Source organism: Ambystoma mexicanum, chromosome 14, assembly GCF_040938575.1.
Source record: "Ambystoma mexicanum isolate Mex_15411 chromosome 14, UKY_AmexF1_1, whole genome shotgun sequence".
Classification (NCBI taxonomy): Eukaryota; Metazoa; Chordata; class Amphibia; order Caudata; family Ambystomatidae; genus Ambystoma; species Ambystoma mexicanum.
In genome coordinates, this window is record NC_090940.1 from 616,637,743 (window position 1) to 616,656,923 (window position 19,181).

A 19,181-nucleotide genomic window follows, 5' to 3' on the forward strand; every position below is an offset into this window, starting at 1 on the left:
GGGAATGTCTCTTCCATTTGTTCGAGGAACCTGAGAATCTTTTTATTGCAGACAATGACTTTTCCTTTTCAAAGGACTGCCATTGAACATTGAAGCTGAGGCCAAGGCTTGCCATGGAAGAATGCATGAACAAGGCTCACTAAAGCTGGCTTGATGTACAAGGCTTTTTGCTTGCTTTCACTGCAGACTCGCCCATGCTGAATTTGGGTACTGTGCTCTGTAAAGTTGGATAATCCTGGTATTGTCAGAGATATCCAATGCAGTAGTGTATTTCAAATGATCAACCAAAACAAAATGGGATTCTGGTCTCATTGCGGGGCGGGGGGTATGCTACAGCAGCTGAGCAATACTGCATAACTATTGCTGGAGGTAAGAAGGCTTTCTCTCCTCATATCTGAGAAGTGCACTTTGGCGTCGAACAGGCCCAAAGCTATGTTTGACTTTGGGACCAACCTTGCATCACTATGGAAGCTTACCACTTGCAGCCCTACCTAGGCATACTGAGGAAGGGAGGGGAGAGAGGTCATCCACTAGAGCAGCTTTACCTCCGCATATCCACTCTTCTTCCTGCTCCGGAAACACAGCAGAACGAACAAGAGATGCCACAAATGATGTGTCACAAAGCCGAGCAGGATCACAACACAGATGCCAGAGAAAGTATCCTGTAAACGTCTTACTTGAAGAAGGCACAGGATATGAATGGGAGTCAACTTATCACCTTTATCCTCCGTCAGGTTCTCTCGCCTAGTCCACCTTCTTTGTTCTCAATCAGGGAAGAGTTTAGGGGAATTTCCAGGACCGATAATGGCACTTCAATGGCAGTTTCTGAGGCTTCTCAACCTGGGCCCTTGGAAGACAAAGGCAGGCGTTGGACAGTCATTTCCTTGTCTGTTGTCTCGACAGTCAAAACAAGGGGTAACATTGAGGGGAGGTGGCTCCTCCTTCAGATGCAACACAAGTAAGTAAAAAATAAGAAGTTTCAACAAATGCATACAAACAGAAGTTCTCAGGCTTCCACTTGTCTCAAAGTCCGGCCTCTTTCCCAGCAATACTTGGGAGATTTTCAGTCAATCACAGCCAGGGCATTCATGTGACCCGGCAATTTGTTGCCAAGGTCCCATGGTCCTTGGCTCTACACCATCATCTTCCTGGTAGGATTCATGCCTACGATATATTCCGATCTTCCATAAGTAACTGGGGGTGAGCCTGATAAATATGTGCATCCCTTATGGGCATGCCACGCTCTGTTGCTGAGTTCTATGCAAGCCACCAACACTGGATTTCGGCAGTCCCTGAACCCGCTCACTATTCTCCCACCCCTCAACTCAACCAGCCATCTTGCGCACCTGTGGCAGTGACGATAAGTCTAGCTGAGCCCATGTGAGTAAGCCTCGTAACAGAACTGGGTGCATTCACAACAGCACACTGCCCACTGATTCTAGTGCATGGATCTGGTAGGGGTAGGTCATCAGAGGTCATAGAAAGTATGAGTTCAGAGTCTACTGCAGTTAGGTGGTCAACGTAAGCTGTGCGTGACTGAAGCGAGGGGCCGGACTCCTAACAGTGAAAGGAGCAAGCCATGTGCCAGCTATCCTGCTGGGGTGAATACTTGGAGCATAGGTGGGTGGGTGACTTGTGGCATCAGTATCTCGTTGACTTGCATAATTGACTTATAACTAGTTATGCTACCACCAAATTAAGTGCACTATCCAGATGTAGATATTTTAGGGTAGCCCCACGCTGGTGTGATGCTATGCAGGGAGACACCCTGGGAGAAACTTGTTATGTTGCTTTAACCCCACCCTCGCCCGACTGATCTGTTTCACAACTGCTAAATATCACCTGCTCTTCGGGGACCGTAGGACCTTGGTACCAAGCCATAAAGAAGGCATTTGAGAGTGCTCACAGCAGATGTCTACTAGACTGACTGGCTTCCCCTACAAAAACAACGAGGACACTGATGTCATCCATCATTGACATGCATTGTGTGCATGAAACATGATCGGATCATGGTCTGTCAGGCCAGAAAATCCAAAGTTCGAGCAACTCTGGCCACTACTCTCCAACTAATATCCGAGACCCAATTACTCAACACATCAGGAGCTACGGCTTTAAATACAATAACAGCGCAGATCTTGGCATTGAAGTTCATGCATGCAGGATGTCAGCTTCGCAGAGGACATAAGAGTTTACAAGGCTTTCTGTTTCCCCATGTCCCTGAGGTTGCATGTGTATTTCCCTGCGCATGGGACTCAAACTGCCTTCTGGCAAGCCTTTTTCTGTATTCCTTCCATGTGAGAAACCGACTGGAGAAGCATTGGTGCAGATGTCCAATTTTCCCGCTAAGGTGTTGGGGCCGATGGATCAGGGTTCAGCCGCCGCCTCAATGCATCTAGAAGAACAAGTTACTTACCAACTGTAACATTCTTTCGACTGGATGTTCCTCCCAAGTATTCCTCATCTTGTGATAAATTGTTATCTCCAGCTTCGCTGCTTCGGAAAAAATAATTCTCGGCAGAGGGCGCTGTGCTCGAGGTCGTGGTGTCGATTGTCCCTCGGCGTACTCTGTACTCTGTCGACGTCACCGATGGTATAAATAGCTCGAGCCGCGCCCATTGCTTCACTTCTGTTTTTTCGATGAAATATATATATATATATATATATATATATATATATATATATATATATATATATATATATATATATATATATTATATTAAGGAGGAACACCCAGGCGTGTCCCATAACCGATACATTCTTCGTGAGAGGAAAGTGTAAGAAAACATAAACTGTACTGTGGGGTAGGATGGGAGGGTCGATGAGGAATACGTGGGAGGAACATCCAGTCGAAAGAACGTTACAGTTGGTAAGTAACTTGTTCTTCGAATGGATTGTGTCCTCCTACGTATTCCTCTTCTTGTGATAGGCTCCCATAACAGTATCAATTTTTGGAGGTCGGAGTACTAATTTCAGTTTTCGTGGACAGAATGCAGAACTGCCTTTGCAAATAAACCCTCGTTAGAGGAGGCAGTGTCCAAACAATAATGTTTAATAAAAGTATGCATTGTTTTCCAGGTTGCAGCTGCATAAATATCTGCTGCCGGGACTCCCCTCTTTAGAGCCGCAGAAGTAGCCATTCCCCTTGTAGAATGGGCACGAAGCCCATCTGGTGGTTCTTTTTCCGCTAATCTGTAGCATTCAACTATGGCTAATATGATCCAGCGGGAAATGGTCTGTTTTGTTACAGATAAGCCTAATTTATGACCAGTATAACCCACAAACAGTTGGTCATCTTGTCTCAATTTAGCCATCCTTGAGATGTAAAAACTAAGAGCCCTCTTGGGATCTAATCTGTGTAATCTCTCCTCTTCTTTGCCCAGATGAGGAGGAGGATAAAAAGTTTGTACTACTATTTTTTGTGACAAATGGAAGTCCGAGACTACTTTTGGCAAGAACAAAGGTTTAACTTTAAGGACTATCTTATCTTTATAAAAAATAGTATATGGTGGTTTGCATGAGAGAGCCAGGACAGTTTTTAGAGTCAAAAGCCTCAATGGACATGAGTGCAGAGACTCAAAAGGTATGCAAGTCAAGAATTCTAATACTAAATGTAAGTCCCAAGTTGGTACATGAAAAGGTACTGGAGGGTATACATTAGTAAGCCCCTTTAAGAATGTAATTATTAACGGTATTTTGAAATATGAAACCTCTTCCGAGGAGCGCTTGAAAATGGACAGCGCAGCAAGGTATCCTTTGATTGTTCCTATCTGGAGCCCCAGATTAGCTAGATGTAGTAGAAAAGAGTACCGTTGGGGTGCGACACTGAAAAGGGTCCACATCCTTGTCTTTGCACCAGTTACTAAACCCGTTCCAGCGACATCGGTACAAAGACTTTGTTGCTGGTCTTCTGGCCGAAAGAAAGATTTCCATTACGTCATCCGGAAGATCCCAATCCTTGTATCTCAACCTCTCAGAAACCATGCGTGAAGTTTGAGTGTCTTGACCTCTGGATGGAGAACCCGACCTTCCTCTTGCGAGAGAAGATCCTCTCTTTGCGGAAGACGTATTGGAGGGCAGATGGACATGTCTAGAAGGTTCGGGTACCATGTTCTCATGGCCCAATCCGGGGCAATTAGGATCATGGTTTTCCTGAACTTTCTCAACCTCATGATTACTTGAGGAATCACGGGGACTGGGGGAAATGCGTACAGCAGTGGAAACTTCCACTCCACTACGAATGCGTCTCCCAGAGCTCCTCTTTGAGGAAATTCCCTTGAGCAGTACTGATCGCACTTCTGGTTGATCGCAGTGGCAAACAGATCCACTTGAGGGGTTCCCCAAAGGGCGAAGATCTCCAGAAGGACTTCCTGAGCCAGCTCCCACTTGTGAGAGACTGTGCTCTGCCTGTTCAGAGCGTCTGCCGCCGTGTTAGGTGAAATGCTGACAGAGAGTTTCCTTCTCGTATTGCCCAGAACCAGAGCTGCATTGCTTCTCTGCACAGTGGCAGTGACCCTACACCTCCTCTCTTGTTGAGATAGTACATGTCCACTGTATTGTCCATCATTATCAGGACATTCTTTCCCTGTACAGAGGGCAGAAAGGCCTTCAGAGCTAGTCTGCTTGCCCTCAGTTCCAATAGGTTGATGTGTAGTTTGGACTCCGATGGAGACCAACGAACGCTGATTGTCAGATCATTGGTGTGTGCTCCCCCACCCTGTGAGCGAGGCGTCCTTCACTACCGTTATCTCCGGCTATGGTTGCCAAAAAGACTCTCCCTTGAGAATGTTGTTGTTGCAAGCCCACCATAGAAGATCCTGAGCAACTGCGCTCGGAACTTGCAGAAGATCCGACATATTCCCTGAGAACTGTGACCACTGAGTTCTGTGTGCCCATTGAAGGGACCTCATTCTCAACCTGGCCTCTGGTACTAGGAAAATGCAGGATGCCATGAGGCAGAGCAACCTGAGAAAATCGAAGGCCGGTAGATGTTGGGCATTCTGAAACTTCGTTACCATCTGCTGGATGTGGAGAGCTCTCACTTCGGGAGGCGAGGCTTTTCCCGATGAAGTGTCCAAGACTGCTCCGATAAACTGGAGTTTCTGGGATGGTATCATGTGGGACTTCTTGAAATTGAGGGAGAAGCCCAGTTTGTGGAGGAAGTGGCAGGTGATCGAAAGATGTTCTTGAGCTTGTTCTGGAGAACTTGCTCTGATCAACCAGTCGTCCAGGTAGGGATATATGTGAATACCTCCTCTCCTGAGACTTGCTGCCACAACCGCCAACAGTTTGGTGAAAACCCTCGGGGCGGAGGTCAACCCAAATGGCAGGACTCGAAACTGATAATGATAATTGCCAATCGCGAACCTCAGGTACTTTCTGTGCTTTGGATGGATTGGCACATGAAAGTAAGCATCCTGAAGGTCCAATGATACCAACCAATCTTGGAGTTAGAGAGCCTGAAGGATCTGAGAAAGAGTCACCATCTTGAACTTGTCCTTCCTGAGGAACTTGTTCAAGTTTCTCAAGTCCAAGTTGGGTCTCAGTCCTCCGTCCTTTTTTGGGATGAGAAAATATGGGGAGTACCAACCCCTGTTCCTCTCCGCTACAGGTACCAGTTCTATGGCACCTTTCTCTAGCAGGGTTAAAATTTCCTGCAACAGGAGCGGATCCGGAATTTTGGCGGAGTTGGCTCCCGGTGGATGATTCTGAGGCCTTTTTAGAAAGGGGAGACAGTAACCTTGGGCTACTGTTTCCTGTGCCCAAGCATCTGAGGTAATGCCCCGCCATTCCTTCAGATGTTGAGAGATCCTGCCTCCCACTGGTGTTTTGTGTAACAAGGTCTCAGAGGGATTTGGAGGCGGCTGCAGGCGTGGCTGAGGGTACAGATGCCGCTCCTGAGGCTGATTTTGCACCTCTTCCTCGTGCTCCACGAGGGAAGTTTCTTTTGCCCCTTTGAGAAGCCTGTCCTCTTCCTCCACCAAAAGAGGAGTAGTACCGAAAAGAACGACCTCTCCAGGAAGATGAGCCGGAATAGGGTTTTAGAGGCTGGCGCAAAGAGGCGCTAAGTGATTTAACTGCCGCTTTCGAGGTCTGAAGTTTTTCTAGGCTTTCATCAGCCTTTCTGCCAAAGAGCCTCGAGCCATCAAAGGGCATGTTGAGGAGTCTAGCTTGCACGTCTGGTGCAAATCCCGACTTCCTCAACCACGCAAATCTGCGTAGCACAACGCTTGCAACCATGGATCTGCTGATACTATCAGCAGTATCCAGTCCAGACTGGAGACATTTCCCCATTGCCTCCTTCCCGTCTTTGACTATATTCAGGAAGCCTTCCCTTTCCTCGCCTTCCGGAATATGATCAGCCGCCGCCGAAATACAGTCCCACAGGGTATGGGTAAACCTGGCTAGGGTACAGGTGACATTTGCCGACTTAAGTGCCATACTGCCTGACGTGAAAACTTTACGTGCCCAGGCATCAATTTTTTTATCCTCTCTATCTGGAGGGATAGTTGGATAAGCAGTTTGTTTGGAAGTAGATGCTGCCTGAATGACTAAACTCTCTAGTCGGATGTTTATTCAAATATTCAGGATCCATTCCAGCTGGTCTATATTTTCTTGGAAAAGTGCCATCTGCAGCAGCAATAGTTTCTGGTTTCTCCCAGTTTTTCTCCACAGTCCTTTGAAGGGCCCTGTGAAAAGTGAGAACAGGATCTTTCTGTGGTCCCTTGACGATGATATCCGTCATGTCATCTTGTTCAAAAATGGGTGAAGTATTACCCCATCCCACAACTACCCTGGTCATAAGACCCCTGTACCCAGCATCTGCATGCTATGCAGGATCAGGTTTGGCGAACTCTAATTCTGGGGATGTGTCAACTCCACTGGCAGAATGTAGAGTATCACTCAGGTCTCTCATTCTAAATTCCTGGTCAATAAGTTCCTCAGGAACTTGTCTTGTACCATAAGTAACTCCCAAAGGAGTAACCTCGTCTTCTTCTGAAGCAGACTCTTCATAGATTGCTGAAATAGATTTGAAAAAGTCTGACCTGGGCAAAGGAGGGAATCTCCTTTTTCCTCTTCCATCTGCTTCGAAGAAAATGGCAAATCCCTCAAAGTTTTCGAGGGTGTCTTCGAAGTCTTCAAAGTTTTCGAAGATGACTTCGATAATGGCGTTGATGACGCATTTGGCTTTGGCGTCGAAATTATCGACGTCACGGGCGTCGACGAAGTTGTCGAAGTCTTCGACGACTTGTGTTTCTTGCATGGCACTGGAGAGGTGCTCGACTCTCGAAGAGTCTTCGATGGTTTTACGTCGACTCAAGGTTTTTTGGATTCCTCGACGCTACCGGTCTTGGCCATGGTATCCTTGGACTTCCCTTTGTCGTGCAATGGAGCGACTTTAGCGGTATGGCTTTTTCGAGGGTCTTTCGAGGGGGTCGGGGCCGCATTCTCGAAAACCTCCATCATCTTTTTGCGGAATTCTTCCCACTTACTGGGAGAATCCGATTTAGTCGGGAGAACAAATTTCTTCGGTCGACTCTGAAGAAGAAGAAGATGATGAGGGAGATCTATGTCTCCTCTTCATTTTTTTCGATGACGACGAAGAGTGTCTCGATCTACTCCTAGATCGAGATCTCTTCAAGTGCCTATGGCGATCCGATTCCTTAGAATCAGTCGCTTTCTTGTGTCTTTTTGACGAAACCTTTTTTGAGGCCTCCCTCCCCACCGACAGTTTACCTCTCCTCTCACGAAGAGCTTTTTCGGTCATAGATTGGCAGAACCCGCAGTCGTCGGTTCGGTGACTGGAACCGAGACACCAGAGACAAATCCGGTGGGGGATCGGTGATCGACATCTTAGATCCACAATCTGCACACTTTTTAAACTTTTTAAACCCAGTTCTGGGTGTCGAAGGTGTCGAAGATGATGACATTTTCTTCACAGAAAATAGAAGCGCGCCGTTCTCGATAGCGAAGCGATCGGAAAAACGGAACTGAAGCAACGGGTGCGGCTCGAGCTATTTATACCATCGGTGACGTCGACAGAGTACAGAGTACGTCGAGGGACAATCGACGCCACGACCTCGAGCACTGCGCCCTCTGCCGAGAATTTTTTTTTCCGAAGCAGCGAAGCTGGAGATAACGATTTATCACAAGATGAGGAATACGTGGGAGGACACAATCCATTCGAAGTTGAAGACTAACATGAAGTCGCACTGGAAGCAATTTTCTACTAAGTTTGTGACCAAAGTTTGCAAAGATTGTAGACTCTGGAGTGGCAAAAATGCACTTGAGGATGAGAGTCTGGTTAGGACTGGGGTTGTATCCGCTGTTGTCTCTTGTTCGATCACCTCCATATTAAACTCCTCCAACCAAGAGCGTTGAAACGAGGAAACGCAAAGTCAGTGTCAAAGCTAGTGTTTGATCTGGGCAGGCACAAATGAATCCCTGTTGAACCTATGCCAATCATATGGTCTTAAAGCATAAGCATGTGGAATATATCTTCAACGGGGAACCTGGTGCTAGATATGGCAGCACCAAAGTTAAAAACACCGAAGAGGATTCTTTGCACTGAGGCCCCACTTTTGTGGAAGTACTGGGGGTCCCGAGACCACCCCTCAGCCCTCCGAAGTTTATGATGAGACGAAAGGGCAGAAACGCCCGGAGCCAACCATTTTATTGTTGACAGATCCCGAGTGGCCCAATGATTGACAAATACACTGAAAAGTATCCTCTCAGCCAGCCATACAGACCAAATACAATGCAAATCTTTCCATGGGAGAAGAGCCTGTGATGGTGGACAGGGAAGCCTATATGGACAGGCTCGACTGAGCACCAAGAAACCATGATACTGACGTAATTAGTGACGATACTGACGTAATTAGTGCCACCACTACATAGCAGCGTTAGACATGAAGCACATGTGCCGGCCGCACTCCACCACATAACACACACTTGTATACACGAAGAACATGAGTGCACAGTTCTATAGCTAGAGGACAGATACAAATACATACTTTCAATGCTTTTATTATTTTTGCCATTAGCCAAATGCAGTAACGCAGAATTGCAAGGCACAAGAGATCCTGAGCAAGCTTGCTGATGCCTAAAGCCAGTTGGACATGCGTGGACATACAGAAGTGTATATAGAACCTGACCGAACCACGTATAGCTAAACAATAGGCAACGTAGCACAACATGGACAATGTAGAAAACGCATTATAAGGTTTAGGAAAATTACAGAAGGCCTCAAGCCACTGAGCATGAGACAAGTAGAGCTGACTAAAGGCTGCACAGAGAGAAAGACGCGTCAAACAGGCCCACAGCCAATGTCAGAGATATGAAGACACGTTCCAATCCCCAGATGACAAAGGGACCAGCTGCAGAGAAACGGAATAAATCCTCATAATTGTGAGTTGCAGAGCTCAAATTCGTGGACTCTAAACATGTGATGCAGCCAGGCAGGCAATGGACAGTCATCCACAGTGAGAAAGAGGAGCCAATCTCAGCAAACCAGATGCAGACCGCAACAAGTGTTGCGACCGTAAGGAGAATATTCTCATAGACAAAGGTGGTGTACACAGGTTACAATACAGACACATAATCGTTCACATCATCTTGAAGAGGTGCACAGCGAGCTGAAAACTTGATCGAGTCCCAGGCTCTGGGAATCAGCTCTAACCAATCACAGTTTAATATTCCAGGGGGGGATGGAAAAGGGCAAGAGCCAATGGTAAGCCCACTACTCTGCAACAAAGTAATATAGTTCCTTGGGCATGGGACAGGCCAGCCACCTGACATGCAAAGACTAAGAGAATAACACCTATATTTCTTTTATTTTTTTTTTATTACTTGTGTATAATCAAAGGAAATGATTTTTACAAGGATGAGTCAACGCAGAGCTCACCACATATACTGCTACTATCTTGCAAGTAAGGTAGTTCGTGCAATCATTAACAGAGTGTTCGAAGTTGATTGCGTTTAAGTCGTACTGTTGAGGTCCACAGGGTCTAGGTGTGTGACTTGTCATCTTTAGCCGCCCTGGTGCGTTACATCTCGGATATTTCTTGCATAGTCGGGAGGGCCGAGATGTGATCCGCTGGATAAGCATGCTCTTTAGCATTTATTTTTGTAAAGGCCACTTCCAAGAGTTTGGAGGTAGCTACAGCCCAGCGTGTTTTTTCACCCGAGATGAGGCGGCACCACCATATGTCTTCTTCCACCAGAACAGAGTTGCCCCATAGGGGTTCCAAGTAAGCCAGGCGTTCAGCTTTGAGAATGTGACAGTTTAGTAGGAGATGACAAATTGACTCCGTAACACCCTCAACCTGACACTATAGGTGGTAGAGACTCTCAGTAGCCAATCCCTCATGGTGATAGGTTTTTATGGGAAGGGCCTGAGTGATGATGCAAGAATTGTAGAAAACCATCCTGCGCACGCCGTTGAACCTCAAGCTGTACCTGAATCCCCCTATGTTTTTATACTGATCCCTGTTGGTTTTATTTGCAATAAAGAGCAGTTGAACTTGCCGTTGACGGAGTCCTGCGTTTGTTCTGGGGAGGGTGTTGGGCCCTCTGAGTCCACGGACCCCCAGCATCAGCCTGGCATACCTGGGAGTCCCACCCAACACTTTTCTTTTATCTTTTCTCAGAGCACAGACCTTTTGCTGTCAGAGCTACTCCCATTGAAGGCATCACTGTTGGTGGTGCCATTGTCATCATTAGCGAAACGAAAAAGGTGATGGCTAGAAGGTTTTGAATAAATCAGAACCACGGGCACTGCTCTGGGCAACCCTCCAGACCATCGTTTTTCAGCCTGCTAAACCAATTCAGAAGGGGAAAACCAAATGCAAATCAGGTTTGGTCCAACCCCCTCATCGTTGACAGGCTATAAATATTCAATGAAGCCATCAATGGTGTGGTTGATAGATGAGCAGCAGATGCTGCTGCCAATGGGGTGCTTGCTAAGAGGGTCTGTACTAATGTGCGCTTCAACAACATGTATCGCATCAATTGTGCACAAGAAGATTAAAGGTGTGGTTCTCATTGATGAGCACTACTCACGTCAGGACTTGGTGGACAACTTGGACACTGACAATGTACTTGGACACTGACAATTTACTTGGCATACAACATGAGCCTGTTGACAGGTTCTCAGAGGATTCTGGTATTGTGGGGTGGAGCTGCGGATGGTTGCCACCAGGACAGCAGAGTCCCTTAAGGGACAGAAGCTCAGACCTGGATTTCTTCACTGCATTGCATCATCCCTTTTCCCTTATTACAGTTTTTTTTTCCAGACACCTGTCCTTTTTACGGGCAATTGTCAACTATATGCACCTTTTCTTCATCATAAATCCCACAGTGGAGCCTTTAGTGAATTCCACCCCTGCCCTCGGTATGGCCGCCCATTCAGCCAGCTCTATCTTGACATTGAAAGAACAACATCTCTCCCACTGCATGTTCAGGGTGGAGGTATTAAATACACTCCACAAATGCTTCCATTTACATGTTTGTTGGATTACATGTCTGGCAAGAGGTAAACCGCTTTTTCTGGGCTTTTGTGCATCAGAATTCTCAGTAAAGAGAAGGCTTTATATGGGTCACTAATGAAAACTGGACACCTTTGGGAGAAAACAACACAAAACCCCCTAAAAGTAAAGTCTTGTATGATGTTTTTGAAAAATGCTAATTCAGGTTTCTGTAGTAGTCCAAATAGATTCACAAATGTCGACTGAAGTATGAAAGTATCCTGAGGACTTCCCACACACAATGTTCAATAAATAACCAGAGGGTGGCCCGAGGACAGTACCCCCTCTCTATGGCTGCAGGGCTAATGGCTCAAAATCAGAGAGATAACTGTAGAACTAGGTGCAGCCTTTCTTCTAACTGCTCCATTCAATTTAAAGCGAGGATTCCAAGCCCGGAACCGGCAACATTCCAAGCATGTGAATCTACGACAGAGCCAATACTGGGGAACAAGGAGGTTCAGCACAGAGTGAGTGACCAGAAAAGGGTTCTCAACCAAGGAAGAATATGGTGCGTAGACTACTGATCGTGGGGTGTACAGAAGAGGGAAGAGGACTGGTAAAGACTCACCTGGTCAGCGGTTCACAGTTGAGGAAGATGAGTAGCACAAACAGTTTTTCAGGTTATTGCCTTACAGGAGAAAAGTAGGCATGAAAGGAGGACGACACACAAAGGGTTGAAGAAGTCAGGCTGGCAGTGGGGACACGGGGGCAGGTTTGGCACATACTCCCTTTTCAAGGCACAGTCTCACAAAGGGGAATCAGCTCAGACTGATGCCCCAAGAAAGTGTTCAGAGAAGAAATCGAGGAGGTGCAGTACACATTGTTTAAGGGTTCAATGGACCAGTGCATATGTGTCAGCCACTCACAATAGTGGAAGTGGGGTATTGGCAAGACTGCAGGCGAGGTCAAGTGCTCACAATAGAGACCGAGATTTGCGTGGATGGCTGATCCAGTCTGTAGTTCACAGTAGAGGAAGAGGAGTTTGGAGCAGACTCCTGATCAGGGCATCAAGATAACTGTGGATATGAGACAGTGAAGGAGGTTATATGCTTATGGTCACAGCAGTTTGACTCGCTAAGAAAGTGCCTTGTTGCATAGCCTAATCGCTCATGCTTATGAAGCGCAGGCCTAGCCCAGAGTAGTACCAATTGAGAGTCGCAGCCATGTTATGCTCAATGGTAGAGGCAGACACCCTGTGAAGCCTGGTGTTGTATAAGAGCTCAGAAGACGATGTAATTGATCTGGATTTTTACAGCTGGGGATAATGTTGGGAGGGATGCAATACGGACTGCTCTCTTGCCCTTACCTGGCAAACTTGACGAATGACTGGAATTGCTGATGATTCACCTCGTCCTCCGCACACTCAGGTGGTGGATGCAGTGCTTTCTTCTGAACCATATGATCTGTTTCCTGTGGATAATGTGTAAGAGAATCAATGCACTACTCAAAAAAGAAAAACCGCTAAGAGCAGCTCAAAAGAAGCCAAACCTTCTGTTCCTTCTTCTCCCATCTAAAATATCTAGCGTGCCTTGATATATGATATATTTATAATGCGCCTGTGCACAAGTGTTTCTAGGTGCCACAAGACAAAGGAGGGGAGACAGAGGGAAGACAAGACAAATGATCCGACTAGGCCTTGTGTAATTCGGATCAAACAATCTGACTAGTACTTGTGTCATTTGGATCGTTCAAGTGCGACAACGAGAAGGGCAAGGGGAAGGGAGGGGGGGCGAGTGCAGGGAGTGGGTAGGGGAAGTGCGGTAGGGGCAGCGCGGCTCTGGGTAAGTGCATGGAGACAGGAGGGCTGTAGGAGTAACCGTTACAGCCCCTAGGTGTGAGGGCGGAATTGCATGCAGTACCCTCTGGGACCACCACATACAATTAGGACTACAGGTGTAAGCAACACCAACCTTTGGTATAAGTCTGTACTACACAGTATAGTGGTAGCGAGGTGAGCAGCCTGGCTTATCTCCAGAGGGAATGTGAGCAGTACAAGAGGTTACACAGTGGTCTTACAATCACAGTGGTTCAAGTAGACACTTACTCTCAAGGTTTCTTGGTAAAACACTTATTAATTTATTACACAATCATTTAGAAAACATTCACTAGAAGGAGGCAACTTAATATTATACACAAACACACTTCAATAGCAAACCAATAAGGTTCTGAACAAATTAGGCTCCGCTGAAATAGGAGCAAAATGGCATTTCTGTTACTTTCAATGGGAGTAAAAAGGCACAAATTAGCAGAATAGATCACAAATACTTTCTTAGGCAGTGCAAATAGTTATAGTTCACTAGAGGACTCGATTCAGTCCAAAAGGCCAAGGTCAATGGACTAGTGTCTTGGATGTGAAAGAGCAGTTCTTGAAGTAAATGGTATAGTCTTTGCCAAAGTTTGCAGAAGTGGTTTGTACGAAAAGGAATCATATGTTGGGTGACAAGCCGATTAGGCCCGCAAGTTGGGAAAAGTTCCACGAACTTTCACCGCGAGAGAAGCATTTTCTTCTCAATCGGGTTGGCACAGTAGCTTAGTATGGAGCAAAAGATGCAGCGGAAGACGTTGGTTCCTGGCAGTTCCTGCAGATCTAAATGTTCCTGAGCCTCAGTAGTGGGGACAAGAGGGAGGATGTCGGGGGATTCCTGCACTGCACGGGATCGTCAAAAAACGCTGACAAAATGGAGTCACTTCAGTTCGAGTAGCTGTTCATCAGGCACACAAGCTGGTGTCCTTCCCCCTGGTTAATCCTAATCAGCTCCGAGAATGGTATCGAGGTGGCTTACGAGTTGATTGGTCCCACCAACTCAAAGGAAGAAGTCATCCTTGAAGGGGCTTCTCTGTCGAGGCGAGTTTGGCAATTCGGACCTGAAGCAGGGCTTCACTGGGCAAACCAACGGTCCAGGAGTTGCAGCAGCCGTCCTCTTCCAGCTCATCTTCGGTTCTTTCGTTCCAGTGGTCGACTCTGCTTTCCAGTCCAAGAGACTCGCCTTTTAAACAGTTTTCTCCCATTCATTCCAGCCTAGCTGCCACTCACCCAGCAGGGTGGCTGTCCTTGCCGGTCAGTCAGCTAGCCAATCACGCCAGAGTGCATTTGGGTTTCCTAGGAGACTACGCACAGGAAGTTTCAGGCACCTCCCTCACTTCCTGCCCACCCCAGAAACTCAGGGGCCAGAGGCGGTCTTCCGTCCTGAAGCCCGCCAAAGGCATAGAAACAAAGGGACCAAACCTAGTTTGGCACACAGAGACAAACACCAGAAGGACCTTTCCAAAAAGAAATGGCCAAAAAAGAAGATGAGGACCTGTTTAAACAAAGTGGCTTAAGGAACCATCTTGAAAAATATGGCTCCTGCGATTTTTAGCTACCAGTGTTCGCTGTCGGGAAAAACATGGTAGTTTGTTGTAAAACCACTGCCACCAGCCATTTCGATAGAAAAGGGTAGTATCTGACTGCTACATGAGTATTTTAGACACAGGGGATACTAGGTAACCCCTCCAGCACACTAAAGGAAGATGGTGTGTGCTGGGTCTAGAAATTAAAAAAGACTAGTAAAGTAAATTTACCCTTACATTCTCTGGGAAACAGTAGGTTATCCCAGAGAAGGTATTTAAACCTTTGGAAAGTCTAAAAAGACATCCCTGTGTCACTGCACTGAGAGTGCTGTGTAACACACATGAAAAGATGCCTACGGAGTTATCTTAAAATCTCCATAATCAAAGAACACAAGAGTAAAACATACATCAAAATACATGAGAGTGGGAAAAGGCTCACACTCTTTCCAGATAAAAAACAAATCCTCAAAATCCAGCAAAGTTGCTGGGGGTCTCTACAGTGAGGGAATTAGCACATTTTTGAGAATTCTCCCTAACAAGGTGCGCGGTAGGCCAGGAGGCAGTGCAAGGATGACTAGTCATGGTTGAGCCTGGTACCCTGTGAGGTACTGCGGATTCCATGCAAGCAGTCAGGGCAGCAGATAGGTAGGTTAGCAAGGAAGCGAGAGAGAGAAAGCAGAGGAGCAAAGGAAGGTATTGAGCAACTTCCGGAACTTCAGATGAACCGGCTCAAGTCTGAGAGGGGCAGGGAGGCAGTTCCAGAAGGAGGAACCTGCAAAGGAGAGAGAGATCTACCCCCCACTTTATCCTTGGAGAAGTGTCTGGCCTTCAGAGAGTTCGAGATAGCTGAGCGATGATATTTAGCGAGTTGGATATAGTGAGGAACCTGGCCCCAGAAGGCATTGTGGACAATGCAGATGGTCTTGAACATGATACTTGCAGCCAACGGGATGCTGTGGAGGGATTTCAGGGCTGGTGAGATACGGTCCCTGGGCTTGAGGCTAAGGACAAGTGTTGCAGTCCTGTTCTGGATTAGTTGCAGAGGGCCGAAAGTAGAGGAATGCAGATTGAGAAGAACAAGTTACTTACCCCTGGTAACATTCTTTTGATGTTCCTCCCAAGTATTCGTCATCATCTGATAATTATCTCTCCAGCTTCAGCTGCTTTGGAATTTTTTTTCGACAGAGGCCGCTGTGTGCTGTGTCGTCGAGTCGATGTCCCTCGAGGGCCTGCGTTCGACGGTCAACATCATCATCAGTATAAGTAGCGCACACAGCACCCGTTGGCTTCAGTTCTGGTTTTCCCCCCTCCTGAAGAGGAATTACCAGGCGTACCCTAGACCGTAGGCTCTCAGAAAGAGTTAAGTGTAATAACACTTACATTGTACGGCGGGGTAGGCTGGGAGGGGTGATGAGGAATATTCGAGAGGAACATCCAATGGAAAGACTGTTACAAGAGGTAAGTAACTTGTTCTTCGAATGGATTGTGTCCTCCCACATATTCCTCATCTTATGATAGACTCCCAAAGCAGTAATAATTTGGAGGTGGGAGTACCAATTAAATTTAGATCTAATCACAGACTGAATAAAGGACTGCTTTTGGAAATTGTCCTACCTGACTGGAAGATGAATCCAGGCAGTAATGTCTTACGAAGGTATGAATAGACGACCAAGTGGCCGCTGAACAAATATCATTGATTGGGACACCTCTTTGAAGAGCAGCAGAGGTTGTCATGCCCCTTGTAGAATGTGTCCTTAGGCCTTCCGGCGGGTCTTTGCCCGCTAACATGTACCATTCGCCAATAGCCAGGATGATCCATCTGGATAGGGATTGTTTAGTAACCAAAAGACCCAATTTGGGACCAGTATAGCCAATGAATAATTGGCCATCTTGGCGAAATGTAGCCATTCTGGATATATAAAAACGGAGAGCCCTTTTTTGGTCCAGTCTGTGCAACCTCTCCTCCTCCTTTCCTGGATGAGGAGGTGGATAGAAAGTTGGTAATGTAATTGTTTGTGATAAATGGAAGTCAGACTACCTTAGGTAAAAAAAAAGGCTTTACCTTGAGAATGATCTTGTCTTTATGGAATACCGTATGTGGAGGTTTACAGGTACATGTTCTATTGCACCTTTCTCTAGCAGGGTCATAATTTCATGCTCAAAGAGCGGATCTGGAATTTTGAAAGAGTTGTTCCCCGTTGGATGATCCTGAGGTCTTTTTTTAAAAGGAAGGCAGTAACCTTGGGCCACAGTTTCCAGTGCCCAAGCATCTGAAGTAATGCCCCACCATTCGTTCAGATGCTGAGTAAGTCTGCCTCCCACTGGGGTCTTGTGGGTCAAGGCCTCAGAGTGGTTTAGCAGCGGCTGACTGTAAGGCTGCTGATGCTTTGGCTGACTTAGCACCTCTCCCTCGTCCACCACTCGGGAGGATAGCTTAGGGGCAACATGCTTGCCTTGGAAGCAAGACGACACGGAGCAGCACAGGTTTGATCCCCGGGTCCACGCTTAGAAACCGCGCTATAAATAACCTATCATATCATATAATATCACGAGGGAATCTTCTCTGACCTCTTTGACTGGCTTGTCCTCTTCCTCTTCCAAATGAGGAGTAGAATCGAAAGGACTTACCGCTGCAGGAAGTTGAGCTCGAATAGGGTTGTTGAGGCTGCCTAATGGCGGCGCTAAGGGATTTAGCTGCCGCCTTTGAGGTCTGTAGCTTTTCCAAACTCTCAGAGGCCTTGCTGCCAAACAGCCTCAAGCCGTCAAAGGACATGTTGAGTAATGTAGCTTGTACATTTGGTGCAAACCCAGACTTCCGCAACCATGCAAATCTGCGTAACACTGTGCTAGCCACCAAGGATCTGCTGATGCTGTCTGCAGTATCCAAACCTGACTGGAGACATTCACCCATTGCCTCCTTACCATCCTTGATGACTGCCAGGAAGCCGTCTCTTTTCTCTTTGTCTGGAATGTGGTCAGCCGCCATAGCAACAGTCCCACAGGGTAAACGTAAACCTAGATAATGTGCAAGTCCCATTTATCCACTTCAATGCCATACTACCTGCAGTGAAAACTGTCTTCGCCCAGGCATCCACTATCTTATTATCCCTGTCAGGATGGATGGATGGGTAAGCCAACTGCTTTGTAGATGTAGCAGCCTGAACCACTAAGCTTTCTGATGTGTGATGCTTAGTGAGCTACTCCGGGTCACTGCTGGATGGTCTGTACTTCCTTGCAAAGTTCTTATTTACTGCAGCCACAGTTTCTGGTGTCTCCCAATTTGCGGAGATCCTTTTTCTGTAATGCCATGTGAAAGGGCTAAATTGGGTCTTTCTGAGGACCCTGGACTGTCCGTCATGTCATCTTGCTCAAAAGATGGAGTGGGCCTACTCCACCCTAAAAATTCAATAATATTTCCCATAAGATTTCTGTATGATGAGTCAGCATGCTCAGTAGGGTCTTGTTTGCTAAACTAACTCTGGCGAGGCAACTAAACCACTGGCTGGCAGGGTTCCAGGGTACACAATAAGGTTTTCACATAAGGGCATTCACTGTAAAGGTCATCCTTTTAGGAGTACATACACACGTGCATGTCTGAAACACTCTAGCAGGAGGAGGTACAGGTGTGGTGGTTGTAGCTGTATGGGTTATGGCTTGAAACCAATGAAACTTTCCCTTAATGAAGTCTTCAGGAGGCCTTTGTTTCCCCAAGGAAAGATGGAGTCTCTCAGCAGCAGTAGTGATTGGAGGAGACTGGCAGTGAGGTAGTATGGAATTCTACAGCAGAGTTTTGAGTTAAATAGTTTAAGTCTAGAGATTATATTGCAGTGGAGAGACTCAAAGAATCTGAAGGAGTTGAAGTAAATAAAATATGTGTGCTGATGAGCAAAGGAAGTCGTAAACAGATGAAGCAAGATAAGTGCTAGTGATTATTTACAAAACTGAAAACTAAACCAGTTATCTGTAGAACTGTTCCATTTAATTAGCATTAAGCGTGTAGTTCTAGAATACGCTCAAGTTAAAGTTTGTTACAGTTAATACTGTTGAAGTAAATGAGAGTGAAGGAGTTTGTAGCAACATTGAGGCTCGCGTTTCGTTTCCGAAGGGTGCTCGTGATTTTTACAGTGCGCGTGTTTTTGTTGTGTGCGATTTAGATTAATGCTAACCCTTTTAATGAGGCGCGCGGTCTGGCGGTCGGCGCAAAACTAAATCTACTAACCTTTCGACTCAGAATTACATTAGGAACAAGTTACTTACCTATAACTGTTGTTCTCCAGCATGGGTCTGACATGGATTCACATGCTCATGAATATTCCCCGTCGTCAGGCT

The 19,181-nt window shown here is 46.5% G+C and overlaps 1 protein-coding gene across 5 annotated transcripts in view; it reads right to left on the reverse strand.

Annotated features, from left to right (window-relative positions):
• Nucleotides 1-19,181, reverse strand: part of TTLL5 (tubulin tyrosine ligase like 5) — a 769,178-nt gene that overhangs the window by 399,560 nt on the left and 350,437 nt on the right. For all 5 annotated transcript variants that reach the window (XM_069638032.1, XM_069638034.1, XM_069638033.1 and 2 more), the window contains one exon: nt 12,829-12,932. In XM_069638032.1, coding sequence (XP_069494133.1) covers nt 12,829-12,932 — 104 coding nt within the window. The remainder of the gene's footprint in view (nt 1-12,828; nt 12,933-19,181) is intronic.